Source organism: Poecilia reticulata, chromosome 12 (assembly GCF_904066995.2).
Source record: "Poecilia reticulata chromosome 12, P_reticulata-male-v2, whole genome shotgun sequence".
Lineage (NCBI taxonomy): Eukaryota > Metazoa > Chordata > Actinopteri > Cyprinodontiformes > Poeciliidae > Poecilia > Poecilia reticulata.
This window is the reverse complement of record NC_088841.1, coordinates 6,160,593-6,181,908: the sequence shown is the minus strand read 5'-3', so window position 1 is coordinate 6,181,908 and position 21,316 is coordinate 6,160,593. Positions and strand designations below refer to the sequence as shown.

Genomic DNA, 21,316 nt, shown 5'->3' with positions numbered 1-21,316 from the left:
TGAGCTGCTGCAAACTGTGGCAATCCGAGACAAAACGAGTAAATGAAAAAATGCTGCCGTTTATCAATCACAGTCACAAATCGAGATGGATGTGAAGCGATAACTAAGGCAATGAAGATCTGGTTGTCAAAAAAAATAGAAGAATAGGAGGATGCACGTGATTAACTACTACATTGTGTCCTCATCTGCTCAAATCGTTTCCCATCTGTTTAGTCTCTGTTACTGTGACGTTTCCTGAAGGTAGAGCGGTTCAGTGCTCATAAGCGCTCATAATTCAGGGAGTATTTAGTCTTTGGAGCCTGTAATAAGCCTTGACCGTGGATGAAATATCCAACTTTATTTGAAAATCTTCCATCATTCATTGTTTTAGCTCTTGTTTCTCCAGTATTACTGCATGTGTTGCCATGGGTATGCATACTTTGTTCTTCAGGATGGCCAATGGTTGTGTTGTCTTTCTAAGGGACCACAGCCGTCTGTAAAAGGCAAAAATACTCAAGAGAGTTCAGTCTCTAAGAGTACCTCAATACGCATTAGTTCACACAGTGGAAACCGTCTCAGTATTGCCACTGAAGTTAATATCGACTGTATTCCTTACCTCTTCACTTGGGGGTCCAGCCGAGGAAAATAAATGGCGCTCCTGGATCAGGTGGTTTGCAAACACCAGTTAGTTACGCGTCAACTAGCATTGTGCCCATGGGCATTTCAGCTTCCACAAGTAAGATTTTCTATTTCCTCCAATATTTTACATTTCCACCACATGTAGTCTTCGAAAAGACGAATTTTCAACAAATAATCTGGACTCACTTTCCACAGAAACATACACTTTAGGTGAATGCTGAACCATGAATCGGCAGTACACTCTATACCTAACTTGACACTTCCAGCTTTAGTCTTCGGTTAAATAAAATCTTGCTCTTGTTGTCTTTTATGCAGTGCTGAAATGGTAAGATCACTACCTTTTTGATTTGGCTCCAAAAATGGACAAAATCCACAGAAGAAGTTTGTTTCAGAAACACAGTGATTGCTTTCATATTCCTTAACTGTCACTTACATGTTTTTAGTCAATGTGTCCATGAAGACACTGGTGTCTGCATGACAGCTAGGGGGTTAAATGTTATAAAAATTAAACACTAGCATTCCACCTGCTCTCTGTGGACCAGGACCCTAATCCAGTATCTGTTATATGATTGCTATCAAGCATAAATTAAAATGTTGTGGGCATTTTTTTATTTTATTTTTGTTACCAAATTCTCACCTGTGGTAAACGTGGTGGTGACGGGGTCACTGGTTGCCTCTCCACGTCTTGAGATGATGGACACGGTGTACTCCGTGTCCGGCCTCAGGTTGTCGGTGTTGTACTGTTTGTCTGGTGGGGAAACGTCCACCGTGGTTTCGTCTGAGGGGTCGGAGCTAGGCATGTAAAACATGGCGACCCTGTCCACCGGAGCCACCGGCAGATACCAGCTGATCAGCGCTGAGGAGTCTGTGACATCCTTCACCTCCAGTTGCCTGGGACTGTCGATCTCTGTGGCAGGAAGTCAGAAAGGAGAAATGAAAGTTTTGGCAATTTGAAATAGAAACAAAGTACTTAAAGAAACAAAAGCAAAAGAGAAAATATCTTTAAAATGTTGAATGATGTTCCAAGCAAAAGTTATGTTTCCATCCAATTGTCATTTGAATTTTGAGCAAACTTTAAAAATGTCGCAAAAAAAAAGTGAGAAAATGTGAATTAGGCGTGTTTCAATCTACTGGTTTCGAGAGAATCGAGAATCAATCGTACTACACCAACCACTACTTTGTCAGATGTTGACATAAACCGTGGCTGTAATCTAATCAGCCATGCAAGCTAAATGTTCAATACGTCAGAACTCATTCGGCAAATAAGTTTCCATCTCCACCTTCAGCACATTAACTTTTTGAAATCACATCACATAGGCATAAAACGTTTTTTGCAAAAATGTGGAAGCCATTTCGAATTTTGCCGTTTCTGTCAAACTTTTCCAATGTAATACGTCAAAATGCACATCAACAACAACAAAAAAAAAACATTGATGAGGACCCTGTTACTCTTCCCAAAGTGACAATCATGAAAAGTCAACGGAAATTAGACCTAACTTGACATCTGGCAGACGAAGGAAAACCTCTGATCCAAAACGGACATGCTGTTATGTAATGTCATTCCCTTTCACTCCAGCCTCATGTTTACTACCTGCTAAATCTCCCGTGGTAACATGTAGAGGAGACCTCTGTCATTTATATTTTAGATCCACGTTTTAAAAAGCCTCTGGGTGGTTGACGTTCTGAAAACTTTGAGCTCTCTTTTATCAGTCATTTTCTGGGATTTGCGTCAAGTTTCAAGCTACCCAAATAAATGACATCGGCTATGAAATGTGGGGGTCCAGAAATCCAGGGGGCTCCCTGACCGCAGACCTTAAAAACCATAAAAGGCTTTGCCAGACACACATCTGAAGATGTTTGGCCTGGCAGGATGCAACCATTGCGTAAGGGCCTTGGAAGGATTTTATAACATCTAGTATTGGGTATTGGAGCAATAAAAAAGTCACTTAACAGATGATAGTGGCTACAAAGAAGAAAAATTACAGGCATGATGTAGCCTTGTGAACTAATCAGAACCAACATAGATTTCCTGTTGTAATTCTTCTCATTATTATGGAATTTCACTCAGCAACATCAATTTACTATTTGTCAGCCTTTAAAGACGGCTGGTAACTCAATACTTTCACTAAGAGCCAGGGAGCTCTTTATAACACCAAAGTGCTTTCGCTGAATGATTAAACCCTTCCACTGATGAGGACCTTAGAAACCTACTGGTGGTGACAGTTTTGGATGTTTGGGGGCCTCTGGTGTTGTTCTTTATGATGCTGATGGAGACTTCATACTCCTGTCCCGGTCCGAGCCCAGACTGGAGGAAGTCGGTTTGGGAGGGTTGAAGGGTGCTCACGACTTTTCCGTTTTCTTCTTTCTGCAGAGAAAGACAAAACAATGGAATAAAAGAAAAAAATATCCTGCAGAGAGAACAAACTAAATTTATGACTGCAGCAGTTACTGAGTAGTTCATATTGTCTGATGAACACAAAGTACTCGTATCTTAAAGAGATGCTTGACGGGAAAACACAAAAAGAAATTTAAGACAAGCATCCATGGGGACACAACACAAGCAGTTTTTGCACTTACACTAATTTTTGCATTTGTGAATGTAAAAATTTGTTTGCATTCACAAATGCAAACTAATTTTTGCACAAGATAGTACAGCATGCTGTACTATCTTGTGTCGCAGTAACATAAGGCTGCAAACAGCCTGCTCTTTTTATGTGGATCTGCACCAGTTTTCACTAATCATTCAAAGTGAGAAGATGCTGATGCTGATTTCTATAACTTGCATCTGAGCAGGCATCTAACAGTAAAGGAGCAGAAGAAACTTAAAGGTCAGTAAAAGGACAGCCTATTTAAAAAGGAATACAAGCGAACAGAAGATAGAAAATCAAAAGCTCTGACTTATCAGCAGGCACAGTCATTTTCCTTCAAAGCATGTCTAGCTCAGATTACTTGCAGCGGGTTTAGCTGACATCCAGATTTGCCCTCAGTGAGGGTTATTATTTTTTTTTATTTTTTCATGTCAAAGCAAATTTAATGGTTAGCGCTGACATAAATCTTTTATGCTGAAGTTTTGAAAAAGCTGGCACAGCTTATTGCCTCTCACTTTTTCCGTGATGGTTATTAAACAAGAAGGGAAGTCTTAAGAGAAGCGGCGGGCATACTAACCGTGTTGCGGAAATAAATCTCCCAGCTGTCAAAGGAAATGTCCAGCTGGTCCCAGACAACTTCGACAGAGGTTTCTCTCACTGACTTGAATCTTAAACCTTCTGGTTGTGGGAGATCTGCCAAAATGGAGGGAAAATAGTTAAGTCCTTTATTTATTTATTTTTACCCCAGATGCGAGTTTTAAATAAGTTAGCGCAGCAAAAATTGTGACGTACCTGTAACCACTCGTGCGCTGACAGGAATGCTCCTCTTGTTGCTCAGGACCGCGTAGACGCTGATCAGGTATTCAATGCCAGGTTCAAGCTCTTTAACGGTGGCAGCAGTTTTATCTCCAGGAACAGTGAACTCCATGAGGAGACCCCCAGGACTGGTGGGCACATATGTGATGAGGTACTCTGTGACCAGCATCTCGTTGTTCCAGGATAGGTCCACAGTCTCGGTGCTGACTTCCCCGACAGTCAGGGTCTTAGGAGGAGACACTGGAATAAAGCATTAAAAAAAAGGATGTTGTGGTTTTGTTTTCAGATGGTTTCTCATGCTCTGTGTGTCGGTGAATATCCATTATGTGGCAGTAATGCAAACTCCAGACATACAATCTGGACGTGGTGTGACAAAAAAGACAAACCAAGAGCCTATTTTACATTCACCAAAAACAGCTTAGTGGGTAGTGACTAAGAATAGAAGGAAATCACATCACCATGAATTTGATTTTATATTCTCTTCAAGTTGACACATGGAAACTCTCAGAAAGTAAAACAGCAGAATCCTTCTGTGTGCGTGTGCATATGTGTGTGTGTTAACATTAGGAGCTTCTCACCTTCGGAGCAATCCTCTCCGATGTACCCCTCATCGCAGAAGCACTGGCCATTCACGCAGCGGCCCTTATCCTGGCAGTTGTTGATGCAGCTCAGGTCTGCACAGCTCTCCCCTTCATATCCACTCTCACACAAACACCTCCCGTTGACGCAGCGCCCCCTGTTGTTGCAGTTGTCCAGACAAGCCAGCACAGAGCAGTCATCTCCCGTGTAGCCCTCCTGACAGAAGCACTTGCCGTCTAGACAGTGACCGCGTGCCAGGCAGTCGTTGGGACAAGCTTTCTTGCCACAGTCTTCCCCGCTAAACCCTTCGTCGCAAACGCATTGCCCGTCGACACAACGACCGCGGTTTCTGCAGTTGTTCGGGCAACTCAGTTGACTGCAGTCGTCGCCGACGAAGCCTATGTGGCACTCACAATGTCCTTTGATGCACTCCCCACGGCCGTAGCAGTTTGATGGGCAGATGCGCACGCTACAGTCTTCACCCGCAAAGTCTTCGTCACAGACACACTGGCCGTTGACACAGCGCCCCTTCAGCCGGCAGTTGTTCGGACAGGAAAGCTCGGCGCAGTCGTCTCCGTGGAACCCGACATCACAAGAACACCGTCCGTTGATGCACTGACCTCTGTTGTTGCAGTTATTCAGACACGCAAGCTGGCTGCAGTCCTCACCTTGATACCCTGAGTCACAGATGCAAAGTCCATTGAAGCACGTTCCTCTGCCATTGCAGTCATTCAGGCAGGTGAGCTGGGAGCAGTCTTCACCGCTGTACCCAGCAGTGCAAATACATTTGCCGTCAACACAAAACCCATTGCCGCGGCAGTTGTTGGGGCAAGAGTGTTCTCCGCAGTCCTCCCCGCTGAAGCCCTCATCGCAGTGGCAGGTGCCGTTCACACAGCGTCCGCGGTCGTAGCAGTCTTTGGGACAGATGAGTTCGGAGCAGTCAAAGCCAGTCCAAGGTTCGTCGCACACGCAGTCTCCCTCCTCACAGCGACCGCGGCCCAGGCAGTTGTTCAAGCAACGGCTCTGAGTGCAGTCTTCGCCAAAGAAACCATCGGAACAGACACAAACGCCTCCCACGCAGTGGCCGTGGGCTCCGCACACCACAGGGCAGGTCTCGAGGGCACAGTCCTCTCCGACGAAGCCCTTATAGCACACACATTTTCCGTCCACACAGCGGCCACGGTCCTGGCATCTCCCAGGACACTCGGCCTCAGTGCAGTTGGGCCCCCTCCAGCCAGGATCACATATGCAACCACAGGTTTCGGAGCTGTAGTTTCCATGGCCATTGCAGTACGGCTTTGTTCCCAACTCACCTATACAGAAAAAAAGGATGAAGAAATTGATGATTTGCAGAGTGTCTCATCACATTGGCACAACATTTCACCACAAGGTTTATTAAAATGTATTTCATGAGATGTTGGGCCGTACTTTAGAGACAGAGTAACACTCCCACAATAAAACCTAAACCACTCCAAACAGATTAATCAAATAGATGTACTTAATACTGAGGGAGACTCCGCGGATTGTGCGATATTTGAAAAGCTCTTTTCAGTGTGAAATTTCAGCAAATACAGGAGTCTATTTCTTTGCTGGGTGACACTCCTACCTGTGAGCTGCTCACTGCTGCATTGATCCCTCAAAGCTGAAACCTCTCCTTCAAGCATCTCCAGGCGGCTCAGGAGGTCCTTCAGGCCTGGAAAGTCATCAGTGCAACCACAGGCCTGCCGAGGTATGTTAATGCGATGGGTGAATACAATCTGGTTTTCCCCATTAAGCGTATGTTCGGTGACATGATGGCCTGGAGGGACCGACGCTACATCTTTGGGATGGACCTGAGTGCCCTCTGATGCCTCCAGGTCCACCAAGCACAGGGAACTTGCAGGAACATTGATGTTATAAACATGGCTGAAAACCACTGGGTGGCCTACACTGGGAAGGGAAGCATTGTGTTCTGTGAGGGGAGAAAGAGTCTGTCGTCGATGGCGGAGGACTTTCTTGACAAGCCCAGCAGTTGATAAACTCATCAAAGTAAACAGAAGAAGGCAGCCCAGAAGACTTTGTGCGCCCATGATAGATGTCGGGCAAGGTACGGGTGAAAAAGATACCTGTTTGGACCTCTGACTTAAGGGGCAATCCTGGCTCCAGTGGACAGTCTGAAAAGACCAAAGGTAAAGTGCAATTACGTAAATTTGTCAGTACAATGAAAACATTACGACTACACAGTAGAGACTAATAGAAACGATAGTCTGGTAATAATCAGCCCTTTGTTCTGCGTTTTGGTTTGTACAGCTATGAAGCTAACCAGAATTTGCTTGCACTTTAATCAACTATCCCCCACTGCGAACAGAAATGCATCAAGCTCATCAAGGCGGCTGTTCATGTTAACTCAATATTTGGAAGTGTGACTAACACTGACTGAACGGCTTTATTTCCTCCGCTGCCGCTGCTAAATCTACAGGCAGACTACAATTCTAAATTAGTGCCTTTTTGTTATATAGGGAATGACTATTCAGAATTTATTAATAAGTAAGTTGACTGACGTGACACCAGTATATTGTAGAATAGCAGAGGTTGAACTAGCACTGATGAAAGTTTGAATTCTGATTAGAGAAACACACCAAAGCAATAGAAAAACTGGAATTGAAATCTTTTCAAAAGACAAAAGGTCCCCCTCTTTTACCATTTTTAAAAATTACACTAAAGCAGCAAGTCATTTTCACCGACAAATGCTGGAGAAAATTATGTTCAACTTGACAAACATATCTCTAAACAACATTTCTGAATCATCACCAGTTAATTTTCAGAAGTCAAAGCAAAAAAGAAAATTAGAGACGTTCAAACGGTGTGTAAAGCAACTCAAAAGGCAGAGTAAAATTTTAATGAGGTTTAATTTTGTAACAAGTGACAGACAAATAAGTTAGGAAGGAAAAGATTTTCAGTCCACAGTAAGGTTTTTATTTACAAACAATATCTGCATGGAAGTTTGTTGAACATCCTTTGTTTTATATTTTACTGCTTGGATCGGTAAACCAGCAGCAAATGCTTCCCATTTTGTAATACGGGTAAGCTAAGCAAAGACTACTATGTCTACACACTTTATATGTATCCACAGACTAATGTGAACAATGTTTGGGGCTATCAATGTCAAAACAAACCACAGATACATAATAGAAAATGCCTTTCAAGCATGCTGGAAAATGTTATGCATCCCTAAAAATGTCTCAAGACGAAAGAATCCACAGCTGTGCTGGCACGTCAGCGTCTTATGGATTTCACGCGTGAATGTAGAAATATCTCAGCTGTTTAGATTCAGCAGAACTTACAATTACAGCAGGGGAAAAATAGTAAAAAACAACAACAAAATCCTAATTCACTCCATCCACTGATGAACCCACAAGTTTTTCGCTTCTTTTAACACCTGGACAACGACAACAATCTGATTCCGAGGAGTCGAGCAATAAGCTCCTGCCGCAGCGTGGGAAAACCTTGTAATGACTTTCTTCAGCATTTGAGTAATGACAGATGACTGAAAATGGATAAAGAAGCCTATTGTGATGAATGACCTCTTCCTTATGACTGGAAACAGCTTCACTCAGGTTTTTTTAAGGTTACAGGACAACCGACGATGATGCTGTGTGAAACATTTTATCCTCAATCTGCCTGCGAATGTCATTGAGACTGTTTCGTACAGTCTGCTGTTTTGTCTGGTAGACATGTTACTCCTTTACAGCAAGCTGCATATTGGCAGAGCTTTAAGGATTGTGTCATGTCTTTTTTCTTATTATTAGTAACTGTTCAGAAGGAATAAAATAAAATAAAAAAACCCTTGTAGACAGAGGACCAGTACCTGCACTTTTATAAAAAAAAATTTTTTTTAAAAAGGACCATGACATGCACCTGGGTTGAGACTGATTCGTATGAGTACAATTGGGAACTTCAACAAAGAAAAACATCTTCAGACGATTTTACTGAACGTTTGTTGCATCTCCGTTGCCATGACAGTAAACTTGTATGTCTTGCCTCTTCTAAATTTAAAAGGACATTATTATACCACAGGGATACAAACAGTTCAAACAGTTCCTCACAAATCAAAAAAAAAAAAAAATTAAGTCTTTTCCACATCCTTTTTATGAGAAACCCAAAAAAGCCAAAAAAATGCCATTCCTAAGGCTTTACAGTTCAGCAGGAAATGCGAAAATAGACCAAGTAAAAATCCACACTTCAGCTATAAATATTTAAACAATGAAATGGAAAAAAAAGAAAAGCCTCATAAATTTCAAATAAACCTGCGCAATCTCTGTATTAGTCTACCAATAAAAGCTCATCCCAGTACCAGAGTTCCCCCTGACCCCTTAATCTGACAATCAAATATGAATATATTTCTTCCAAAATGTGAGGATAACGGGTTATGCTCAATTTTCCTGCAAGGACTGCCAAAAGATTTACTGTCGAGGAAAGACAATACAGCAGAGGGAGAAGAGTTTCAGGCTGTGGAGATCTTTGAATTTACCTCGTGTCTCATCACATGGTGATGAGAAAAGAACGAAACCACTTTCTTTCCCATCGCACCATGGTGCGATTAAAAACCTCTCCTCAGTCTCATCTTGTTTTTTTTTACTGTACTCACGTTTGGTGTCACCTCCCTGACACCATTGCCAGCATTTCTGCTATTCTTTACATTTAACAACAGATATAAAAGAATTGAATTGGAGTTTCACAATTTCTCACACATCTGGTTGAATGGGCTGGGATGTGAGTGAAAGCTGTAAATCTAAAAACTTGGTTCTGAAGTATACATTTTTTGGATCCCCTTCTAGAAAAAAATGTTACTGCAACAAAGATAATTTGTGGTCCTCAAGGTACAGAACAAATCCCATAAAGTCCCCAGGAGGGCTCCCATTGCATGAGTTTGGATGCAGTTCACTCCTGATTTTGGACTTTGCTTGCATAACGCAAAAACATGTTTTATTAGCTTTTTTGGCCAAATATAAAATGAGGAAAATATTTTCAAATGTGCACCGCTGCGCTGAATATTTACTGTGTGGAAGACATAATGAAAGTAAATTTTGGTCTGAAGAACTTTCATACGAGTTGTAAAGTTATCCAAGTGGAAGGCAAAGTTATGTAATAGGAATGAGGTAATAAATAAAATCCAAACAAGCAAAATATTAACTTTGTAAGTCAGAAAACTCCATAAGTAGTTCTTACCTGAAGGTGGCGCATCTTGAAATAGATGAACTAGACTTGAGGAGGTTCATATAAGGAAAGCAGTGTTTTTGTGGCGATGCCTTAACACATCTGCAGGTGTGACCCCAATTAAGAAAACTATCTCAAGCTAAGAAACCCATTACAAAAGAGGGGGGCTTTTGCTAATAAAAAAAAGTATTGACCTTTTGGTCATGCTCTCCGGAACTCCGTGGTGTGAATTCAGGCAAAGCTTGGGATTTGATCAACGTGTCAGGACGGAGCAGGTATGGCTCGGTTTCTTAGCTAGTTAATTCCAGCTTTTGTAAATGAGTCCCAACCAGGTCTGTTACGTTCACAGACAAATTACCTTGGGTGGAACAAGTAGGAGCCATGAATAAACTGGCAAAAACCACTGGAAAACTATTTAAGTTGCTATGTTCCATACTCCTATCCCTCACTTCTGACGTCCATCAAGGCGCCTGGGGGCGAGGGGGACAGTAACTTTAACATTACGTATACCTTTCTGAACAGGCGAGGGCACGCTTTCTCCATCTATAATAAGACATTAAAGCGACTTGAAACCATTCCTCACTTCCTGGCACCTCCAGACCCGGGCCCCCATCTGGCCCGGGCCCGGGGGCAGCCGCCCCCCAGACCCCCCTATAGCTCCGCGCCTGGTGTGATTAAGTGACTGCAAAGGGTCAGTAGAGTTAATGCAAATTTCTCACTCATTATTCTACCATTAAAGCTGCAGTATGTAACTTTTACTAAAAATATATAATTTTTACATCTTTGTTAAAACTGTCACCATGTTGTGTGACAGTTTAATATGAGACAGATAAGCTGTGAAAAGATGGATCTCCTTCACCTCCTCCTAGTGCTACTATTTCGCAATTATTGTGCTCCATTTACCACTTATGAAGTTCTTCCTGTCAGTCATAGGAGGTTTATTTCTCCCATGACTGTGACTCTGGCTCCTTGCTGAAGCTCCTGCAGTTCATGTACCATATGCACCAAGCGGAAAGCCGAACTGACCACAACACATATAGAAATCATGTTTCCATCCATTTAACCTGTAGCAGTATTAGAACTGCATGACAGCGTAATCACGGCCTCTTCAGCTGCCTGGTTTTCACAACAGTTCTTCGTAGCTCACAGCCTTAACACATTTTTAAAGCATTCTTCAAGTTTACAGTTTGTAGAACGCAAGAGACACAAAAAAAATAGATATTGCTATAATCCAAATTTAAGGGAATCGCTTGGTTGTTTTATGAAGCAACTGCCACTTTTCAGAGACACGCAGACACTGTTTATGTGACGTTTCTGGACAGTGAGTGCATCGATTGTTACAGTACAAATCCCCAGAATGCATCATTCAGAGCAGAAATGGGGTGAATCAAGGACATCTTTGACACTCAGACATGGGAAGACAGTTTTGGGAGAAAAACTGAAGCTCTAATATAACCTGAGTATTAAGCTATAATCCATTCACCGTAGCTTTAGTGCCTCCCCCCCCCCATGTTGGCAGCATCAGGAAAACTTTCCCACGTGGAAAAAAAATATATATATTGGGAATTTTGGCTGTAGACTGACGACATCTGTTTTGCAAAGTCAAGGAGAGAAAAAAAAAAGAAACTCCATGAAGGTGCTTGTCATGTATCCAGACAGAGAAAAGAAGGTTAATCTCAAATTACAAACCGCAGGGGCGCTTCGGTCACGTCTGCACAATCGGTTCCTATGAGTGACGCAGAACTGACACACACACCCCGCGGCGCGCTCCCGGCCCAACACACTCCTCGTTGGAAACACTGAGTGTCGGGGACCCGGTGGTCAGCAGAAAACAAGTACTGCGCTTGGTTTTCTGTGGGTTTGTTTGTGCACATATGTTTAGTTTCCATGCATTCGGAAATCCACATCCTTTTAACATCTGGCACAGCTGGAAACGATCTCGCGCCGCTTAACAGGAGCAGTCGCCCTGGCCGATGTAACGATAAAAAACAATGCAGCAGCTGATTACCTGATAAGTTTCAACCGGGCACGCCTGGAGGCCAAACATCCCTCAGAGGAGGCGAGAAGTTTTTAGCCGTTTTTGGAAAACTGTATACAAAATTGGTGACTAACGCTGTTTGAATCATAATCAATACTTTGCGAAACGATTAATTCCTTTTGAGTCTTTTTCACACTTTTGCAACATCACAACCACATACTTCATTGGATTTTACAGCACAAAGCCGTGTGTAGTCTTTCCCACAATCTATTGCTCCTAGTGCTAACTAGAGACAACCAATCAGAGCCAGGAGGCGGGTCTTAGGTGAGTCAATCACCTTTGTATAACCCTACTTGACCCCATTGTTCTCTGACAGCTAGCCTACCGTGAATGCTAAGGCTAGTTAGCATGATCACTGATGACGGCAGAGAAACAGTTCCTGTAAACCTGTAAGTAGTGTCTCCACCATAGACAGCAGTATCAGCTGTGGGAGGAGATGGAGGACCTAAAATATTTTCATAATTATAAAAAAAATTATTTTTCATAACTGACAGTTTTAACAAATATGTTTTAAAAAACTCTTTTTTGTACGAGTTATACACACAAGTTTAAATCCTTGGTCTGTGTCTACCACACATCTAAAAGTTGCCTCATCTTTTTCGCAAACGATTTTATTCTCCAGTCAATTTGGCTGAAAATCATATACAAAAAGCAATTTTTAATTTGCCCGCAGTTTCTGAAACAAATTTCAGCCTGGATTTTTTCCGTATCACTCAAACGAGTGAGTTGGCTTTGACTAAAAGCGTCTGATTATACCTCTGACTGCATGTTTATGGCCGTTTTACCATGGGGAGGTGAGCCGCCGCCCCAGCGCCAGCTCTTTTTTCCAGTCTCAAACAGGTTTTCATCCAGGATCGCCCTGTATTTGTCGTGCTGTGTGGGACTTTGATGCGTGTAATGATCCGCACATGGTTTATTTTTCTGTTCAAACTTTCCGAGTGTTTAATTAAGTTCAGTGTTTTGGTTTTCCTGTGCTTTGATATTTTTCTGTTTCCCTTGCGCTCAATTTCGTTCAGTCTGGTCACGTTCCTCCCTTGGCTTCCTCAGCTCTCGTCACCAGCGGTTCGCTCCGTTTATCGTACTCACATTGGTTCCCATGTTGATAATTACCACCCCACCTGATAATGTCATCATTCATCATTGTTCCTGCGATTCCGGTTGTGTTCCCTTCATGTTTTTACTGTGAAGTATTTTACTTTTCCTTGTCAGGCGTCATTTTCGCCTTTCACCTGCCTACATCAGAATTTGAGCTTGTTTAGCTCTGTACAATTAGCTTCTCTGTCCCAACTCAGCAAAAATACCCCACACAGCATAATGCAGCCGCTACCATGTTTCACAGTGCGGCTGGTGTGTTCATAGTTGGGTGCAAATTTATTCTTCTTGCAGACAAAAGTTTGCCTCTGGGATAAACCTGTAGCAATATATCAATTATTCACATGATACATTAAAATGGAGTTAGATCATTTGTATTCTGATACTTTATATTTTTGTTTCCCCACTTCATAATCCATTTCTTCTATGGTTTTGGTAGTGTGTGCTTTTTCTTTTGCATTTTTGATCTCTGTTTATTTTTTATAATTATTTTATTAGATATTTAAAATATCTTTCAGTTTCCATGTTATTATTTTTTAATTGAAATTAGACCACAAACTTGCAGTATTATGCCATTATCAATATATTCTGGGCCAGACTTTACATAAGGGCTAACAGAGGCAGTAGTCCAGGGCGCAAAGCTTTGGGGTGCCCCAAAGATCTGGAATGTTTTTGTAATTAACGCATGTTTTATGTTGTATCTAATACAAAACTCTCATATTAAGTTTTTTTTTATATTACATTTCTACAAATTAATACAATACAAAAATATATGAAAATTCTGAATGTACAGCACATCTGACATGGGACTTTCTAAATCTGCTGATGTATAGACCTATTTATTAATGCACTGGGTTTTTTTTAATGAGTGAATAGTTTATTTATTTTTTTGTATTTATTTTGGCACCAAAACCAGCTCTGTCCCCGGAGCCCTCATCCTTCAAATGACGGCCCTGACCCTATGGATTGAAAATCATCTCAAGATAACGATATCATCGTTTCTCGCAATAATTACTGGTATAATTTATCGTCTGGTAAAATTTGCCATCATGACCCTGGGACAAAAATAATGCGTACGATCAGTTTCTCTCTGATCCGTCTGCTGTTTCCTTCATGAACCTGTTTGATGACTGTTGTTCTCAAACCAACCCTCACAGAGCTGTCTATTAGCAAACTGCACTCGATTTTATTAAGTGTGTCAGAGTAAAAGGGGCTCAACTCAGTTGAACTGGAAATACTCCTGATATTTCTTTGTAAAAATCATAGAGAACCATGCAAGCTTTTTGGTGTAAATTTGAAGTGGAAAATAATTTTCATGGACTAAAATGTGATTCCACTAAATATCAGAAGAAAAGCTTCAAGAGCTGAAGGTCGTATGCTGAAACAGAGACTGGTATTACATAACACAACGCTCTATTGAAAGTCCCTCTAAAAAGAAACAGATACACTTAAAAAAAGAAAAGAAAAACCTCCTTCACCTTTTTGCAGCCTGTTGCAGTCACTCCTAACCAGAAGCTGAGGAATAAGCTAAACACCTTCAACAGGAAAAACAAGGAGGTGTGTGAAGGTGAGTTACGATCTGCCCCCCTGATGCCCCCCGGGTGTCTGGAATGTGTTCAGGAGCTGAAACCCAGCTGTCCATCTGGGGGGGTTGGGGGTGTGTGAGCTCACATCTTAGGGATCCAGGCTCACACCAAAAAGCCCCTCTGACTCCTCTGTGGGAAACAGAAATCTACGCTAATGGACAGGACTTAAAAGGAGAAACGATTACGATTCTCATCAGCTGAGCGTGAACTGGAACCTGTGACTCAAACTTTCCACCAGAAAAACAATAAAAAATCTCGAATCAACCACATTTGGACTTCAATTCAGCTCAACTAAAATGGACTTGATGGGAGAAGATGTTTTTTTTTTTTTTTCCCCACTCTGATTGCTGCCCACTTTTTATTTCATTTCATTTCAGCTTCGTGGTGGGAGGAAATAACTGGATTTGGTGATTAATGAAGCTGCAAAATCTCAGCAGATGGGGGGGATTTCACGACCCCCCCGCCCCCTCCATGCGGCATGCACTGATTTTATTTGATCTTTCCAGGAACTGAAGTCAAACTTGACAACTTGTGCACCCAGTAGGGGCAAAAACTGGAAAACAGAGATTACTTCTGCACATCTGCATCCGAACATCCGAAACAATAGGAAGCTCTTTTGTTTTTGTTTTTTGCTCTTATGTATTATGATTGTATCTTCTTACCTGTGTTTGGTGTGGTCAGATCAGATGAGATCAGATCAGATTTTCTGTATTCAACATGTGAAGCTCCTCCAGATTCCTTCCTAATTCAGCTCGGCTCTCTTGAGGGGAAAGGATGAGAAGTAGAAGAAGAAGAAGAAGAAAGGAGGATGCTTCGCTCCGTCTTCCGTCGCTGCTCCAAGCAAGGTGGCAGACAGCTCTGTCAATCCTCCCTCAGCCAGAGCTCCTTATCTTCCCTCAGCGCTCACAGCTCAGGCTGGGGCTCAGCTCCGATTCTGACAGGGAGAGTGAGTCAAAGAGAAAAAAAGGAAAAGAAAAGAAAAGCAGAGAGAGAGAGAGAGAGAGAGGGAGAATTGGTGTGGGAGGAAATGTCTTAAAGCCTGAGGAGTGTTTAGGTCAGACACACATTGCTTTTTAAACTCCAGCCCCTTAAATAGCCATCATTCTCCCTCCCTTCATGCAGTTTTTTTTTTTGCCACCCTGTCCTTCCCTCTCCGTCTCCCTCCGCTGCAGCTAATGGGTGCAGAGCTGGCCTGCTGCCTCTAAATGAGATGCCACTGTTACCGGGAGTCATGACAGGAAAAGAGCGGACCTTGTGGTTGTGTAGGAAAATTAGAGGCGGGGTGAGAGGGGGGGAGAAAGGAGAGCAAAATGAGAGGAAAGTCGAGGAAAGGCTGCAGACAGCATGGCAGACGTCTACCTTCAGGCGATTTTGCTTTATTATAATGATGTGGGATTGTCTGACTTGATGATTAAAGCAGGGAAGTGTTTGTAAAGTTTACTGAAACCGTTGTTGTCTTCTGTGGATAAGAAGCTCAAATCTGCAGGGTTTTAATGATGTAAGAGAACCAAAATGGCCTTTTTTTACATTTAATTAAAGCTCAAAAACAAGTAGAAATCTCTTCATCTCTTTCTCTCTAAAAGATTTTTGTTTTTCGAGTTCCTGAGAATACCGAGGTACAACGGCGAGTTAGGGCCACTGAACATAGAAGAAAAGGAGTAAATTTACGCCAAAAAAACCCCCCAAATTTGAATTTTTTAGGTTTATCTCAGAGATTTTCCAGGAAAGAAATTGGACATTTCTGAGTTTGACAAGTCAAAAATTTGTTCAGAAATTTTCGAGATTATGCTCGACTTTCCGCTTTTTATTTTCTAGAAAATTACTGCAATTGTTCTCAAATTTTCTGAGATGTCTGGCTGAAAAGTGCTTCTTTTTGCCGTGCCGTGTACCTGCCACTCTGGATCCCCACATCGTTCTCAGCAGCCCTGTGGATCACTAACTGTGCTTCCATTCACCACATAATTGCGCGATTTGACATTTCGAAAATAAATTTGCTCAGCAATTTTGAAAAAAACTCTCGGTTTCCGCTGTAAAGGTGTTGGTGCAAGGACGAAGTGTTTTGTGGGACTGGACAAATTGGTTTATTTCACAAAACTGCAAATGAAAAACCTTTTTACATCTCAGGAGTCACGTGATCAACATCCAGATGCTTCCACTGGCGCAAACCATGAAGAAGAAGGAAATGGTTGGAGTCTCATGGATGGTGTGTTTTTTAACGACTTATCGTGTGAACTCAGTAATTGCTTTTATTTCAGGGAAACACTGTAATTGTGTAATGTAGTTTTGTTTGTTTTTTTCAGCAGGACCTAGACAGAGATTTGCGCACATTTGTAAAGGAAATGCAGCTACATCAAGGTCCTGAGAACCGCTCCTTTCTCTGGACATGAGACGGCCGTCACACACAGACGCCGTTTGGAAGAAACACCAGCAGAGACACTGGAGTTCCTGCAACAACTCAAGAAGTACAACAACCTGTCACAGGAAGTGCTGGTCATGTTCTACATGGCCATTACTCAATCTGCCCTGTGCTCATCTGTGACTGTGTGGTTTGGCTCATCCACGAAACAGGAAGGACCGGACGGCAATGAGCAGTCATGTCTGGAAAGAGGGAGTTTATCTGTCCTCCATCCAGGACTTGAACAAATCTGGAGTCAGGAAAAAGGGGAACAAACGTCTCTGCAAACCCCACACATGCTGGACACTAACCGTTTACCTTCAGGTTAGCGATACACAAAACCCAGCTCCTTTCTGACGAACAAACTGATACCATACATCAAACTTTTGGACCAAAATCACCAAGTTAAAGGAAAGTTGAAAGAACTAAAATCAAGCACATAAAGCAGTGCGATTATTTTCTTCGCCTTTTTTTTCTTTTTTGTAGAACAGGGATAATATTGATCGTAGATCCAAAACTTCAAAAGGATTTTACACACGCGCCGTAGTAAAAGAAAGGCATCCGTCTTTCAAATTGTTCTGGCCTCAGTTGAACAGATTTATCTGCAGCTATAAAAACAGGATTTCTTCCAAAATGCTCACAATATTTATCCAAATTGAATGAAAATCAGATTTTTCGCTCATCTCTGGATAAACGTGGTTCTGTTCACTTAGGTCGTAAAAAAGACAAATACTTTTTGTTGCACTTAATTTACATAGTAAGGAAATTACATCTGTCAGTTACAATTATTATAAATTATGTCGGTAACAGTTTTACTTTGATTATACATTTTTTAAAAAAGGCTCTGTTTGCTTCAACAACCTGTGACGGATGAGGCAAATTCTGTCAAGGGCCACAAATGGCCCCTGGACCGCCCTCTGGCCCCCCTTGCCATCCATATTTGCTCTTCTTTTCTTTACACATGCATTTGTCAAAGAAAGGGAAATAAAAATGCATTTGAAAGCATGCAAAAGCTTCTGAAATTTTTTATAAAAAAAAAAAAGTTGTGTTTTGTTTTACACCAAATAAAGGGTTGTGTAGACTTTTTATCGGGCCAAAAAGACAGCAGTTCCTCTCCAGCTCTGTCATCCTCTCAGTATGCAGCGTGCCTCTTCCTGGTTGCACTGTTTCGGTTTAATCTGATAAATCACTGACAGGCTCAAATCCATCTCTGGCTCCTCAAGGAAACATTTTTCCCCTCCTCGCTCGGACACTTTCTTTCTTCTTTCTCTCTTTTTTCTTTGTTTTTCATGGACACATCTGAATTTACCAGATGGGCTGAGCGGAGAGCGGACCCATTCTTTACGTTGAACAACCCCGGCCGTGTCAGTTCCTGGAAATAATAAAAAAAGAGGAAAAAAGCGAGATGCTCCACGGTCTGCAATGATATCACTTTTTTGAAGCTCAGTTGGTGCAAACAGACGGCGCTTCTGCATTTAGTTTATTCCTAAAGTCCGAGGGAGTCGATTCAGCCATGAGAGTGTGGTTATGACTAGAAATAAATGTGTTCGCTCATCTACATTTTATCTGTTATTTATAGGAACTCCGACTGTAAACAAGGCCTCCCTGCGAGATAACGTTGGGAACTAGTAATTTTTGCTGCTTTCTCCGAGCGAAATGTAGAAAAAATACCCGAAACGACAAACCTGAGGGAAAGAGGAACGCGTGCGAGGAATAAATCCAGATTAGGCTAATGGCACACAGGAGCTAAGTAGCTTTGTCAGTTTGCATTGCAAGAAGGACGAGAAACACAAGAAGCGCCTGGAAAACGAAGCAAAATGTCGCACATTGAGAAAGTATTCACACCCAGAACTTTTCCTTAAGAATTTTCTCACTTTACAATAGCGAGTTTTGATTTTTCTTCCTATTTTTCAGCTTTAAGCGATGCCACATTCAGTGGACTGAATGGGGGAGTTCTCTTAACCCGTCTTTCATATCTAGCTTCACTGACAAGACGGCAAGAGAGAAAAAAGAAAGAAAACGAGACAAAAAACAAGAAAGAAGGACAGAAAGAGACAGAAAACCAGACACAAAGTCAAAGAAGAGAGGAAACAAAAAGGAAAGAAACAGAAAGAAATTTGGTTTGAAATTTTTCTCCAAACTGAAAGACGGAACTCTGCAGTAGTTGTTTTCTGTTTAGCATCTCCGTCCAATGGTGCGATGTTTCTTTTAACTCCACGGTCCCCCAAAACATACATTAAAAATTGCACTTGTAATATGACGTAAAAGAATAAAAAAAACAAAAATTCAAGAATGGTTTGGATGCTTTTCAGAGCTGCTGAGTACGCAGCTGAAGCCAAATTCAAAAAAGGATCGATTTTTCAATCCCGACTCTGAAACCTCCACAAGTCCTCAGGAAGTAGTCTGAAGAAGAAAAATTGGAAAAAAAAAATAAGTAAGCAGGTTACCCCATTCTCAAGTTTAAGAATAAATCTTTTTATTTTTGCTGAAAAAAAGGGGACATACAGTATTTACCAACATATATCTATTCACATTTGAGGTCCCTGCGTGTTAAACTATAGAGGACATCTAAAATATTTTCAGTGTTCTGAGATGTTTTACCGTATTGCAGTATTAAAATGAAACCTTTCGACGTTGTCTTGTTATTCGTCCTGTAGGGGGAAACAGACATCTGTCTCAAATTTCATGGGAATTCATTTCGAGCTTTGGGCTCAAAGCAGCAAATCCCAGCCTCACAGTGACACTACAGAAAAGGTCAGTCGGTCAGAAAAGCCTTAAAATCCCCCACTGAGCTCCATGACTGACTCAATCTCTCTTATCCCCCAAAAAACATCAGATTATATCTGCGCTGTGCGTTGACAGCGTCTCGTTTTGGACAGAAGCAGTACATGGTTTTTCACTCTGATCTCAGAAACAGGAGGTTTTCTTTAAACTTTGAATGACCAGCAGAGTAGGAAACTAAATAAACGTATAAAACGGTGGGGAACATTACCGAGTTTTTGTTTTTGTACTGGTAGTCCGACGGTTTGACTCTAGACTGGAATTCAGCAGACTCATATGAAGCGTAAAAGGAACTTGTTAGAACGGACGAGTTACTTACTGAGACTTGCGGCGCTTTCCTGGAATTACAAGCTACTTTCTGAGTTTTAACAGATTTTGAGAATTTACTTCCTTGGTTTTTACAGGTTACTTTCACAGATGCCCATCCTGGAACATCCAAGCGATTTCCCGAAACTTATAAGTTACTTTCTAGGGATTTATAAGCTACTTTCTCAGAAAATACAAGTTACTTCCTGAAATGTACACTTTGCTTTTGCTGAACATGAATATAAATTTCTGAAATTCACAGATTACTTTCCTAGAATTTATAGATTAATTCATTGAAATATACAAGTTTCTATGCTGGGGGTACAAGGAATATTTTGAAACTTACAGGTTACATTCTGGAATCTGCAGAGTTTTTCTTTTTTTTTTTAAAGAATTCGGAAATTACTTTCCTAGATCCTATAGTTTACCTTCATAAATGTCTAAATGCCTTTTGTGTCCTTTTATCTTAACAAGAGGACATAAAGGCTACTTTCTGGAATTTGGGTCAACAACAAACAGATGTTGTTAGAGGTTAAGGTTGTGTATCTTTATCTTTTCTTATAAAACAGCTCTACCGTGTTTTATTTGTGCTGTTTGAGGGTGTTGAACGAGGCCGACAACTGAAGGTAGCAGTCGCTTGATTGCGCGATAAAAAGACACACAAAACAGCAGTGGCATTTATAGTACGAACAGGGTATGATAAAACACCCTGTTGACACCCACATGAAAGAAATAAAGAATTTTGATAATTTGTACCTGAGAGCATATGTTCTTATATCGACAATAGTCTATAAGTTATTTTTTGCCAAAAGATGTTTTAGGCAAAAAAAGAAAAAAAAAACTACTTAGACCAGGGGTGCCCAAAGTGGGTCCTCGAGGGCCGGCATCCTGCAAGTTTTAGTTTTCTCCCTGGTGGTTGTAACAACCTCCTCAGCAAGTCAGTGCTCTGCTTAGGCCTTCTAACGAGCCATCATTTGATGCAGGTGTGTTAAACCTGACTTAGACCATGATTTTAGGAAGGTGACAATATGATCCCCGTTTCCAATACCGCCCTGGGCCGCTGCCCAAATCCATATCACAAATGCTGCTGACATGAAGGTGAACACAAGCTAGTTTTTCTTGAAACTTCAAACTTGAATTAACGCGAGCTCATGGTTGAGAATGGAAGAGAAGTTGTTCTTTGTGGATCACAAACTTTGGCCTGGACATAAATTCAAAGCCTTTAATCCTTCTAAATTGGAACGTGTCGCCGGCAACATGGCCAAATTTGCAGTATCGTAATTCCGCCACACTTGGCGCTATCTGAAAAATTCCAACGATT

General features: G+C 41.6%; 1 protein-coding gene and 1 long non-coding RNA gene across 9 annotated transcripts in view; one reads left to right on the top strand and one right to left on the bottom strand.

The window, feature by feature from the left end:
- Positions 1–21,316, bottom strand: part of tnca (tenascin Ca) — a 61,903-nt gene that overhangs the window by 31,886 nt on the left and 8,701 nt on the right. For 2 of the 8 annotated variants that reach the window (XM_081613302.1, XM_081613303.1), the window contains exons 1-7: positions 15,176–15,536; positions 6,208–6,754; positions 4,601–5,914; positions 3,999–4,262; positions 3,784–3,899; positions 2,830–2,983; positions 1,256–1,525 (exon numbers count right to left, since the gene is read on the bottom strand). In XM_081613302.1, coding sequence (XP_081469428.1) covers positions 1,256–1,525; positions 2,830–2,983; positions 3,784–3,899; positions 3,999–4,262; positions 4,601–5,914; positions 6,208–6,670 — 2,581 coding nt within the window. In that variant the 5' untranslated portion in view covers positions 6,671–6,754; positions 15,176–15,536. Of the gene's footprint in view, positions 1–1,255; positions 1,526–2,829; positions 2,984–3,783; positions 3,900–3,998; positions 4,263–4,600; positions 5,915–6,207; positions 6,755–15,175; positions 15,537–21,316 lie in introns of those variants that run through there. The other 6 variants (XM_081613306.1, XM_081613307.1, XM_008423452.2 and 3 more) reach the window with 5 other exon arrangements.
- LOC103473321 (uncharacterized) lies at positions 11,662–20,175 on the top strand. Its single transcript, XR_535000.2, has 3 exons — positions 11,662–12,224; positions 16,638–16,716; positions 16,814–20,175. It is a non-coding gene; the product is annotated as an uncharacterized LOC103473321 (long non-coding RNA).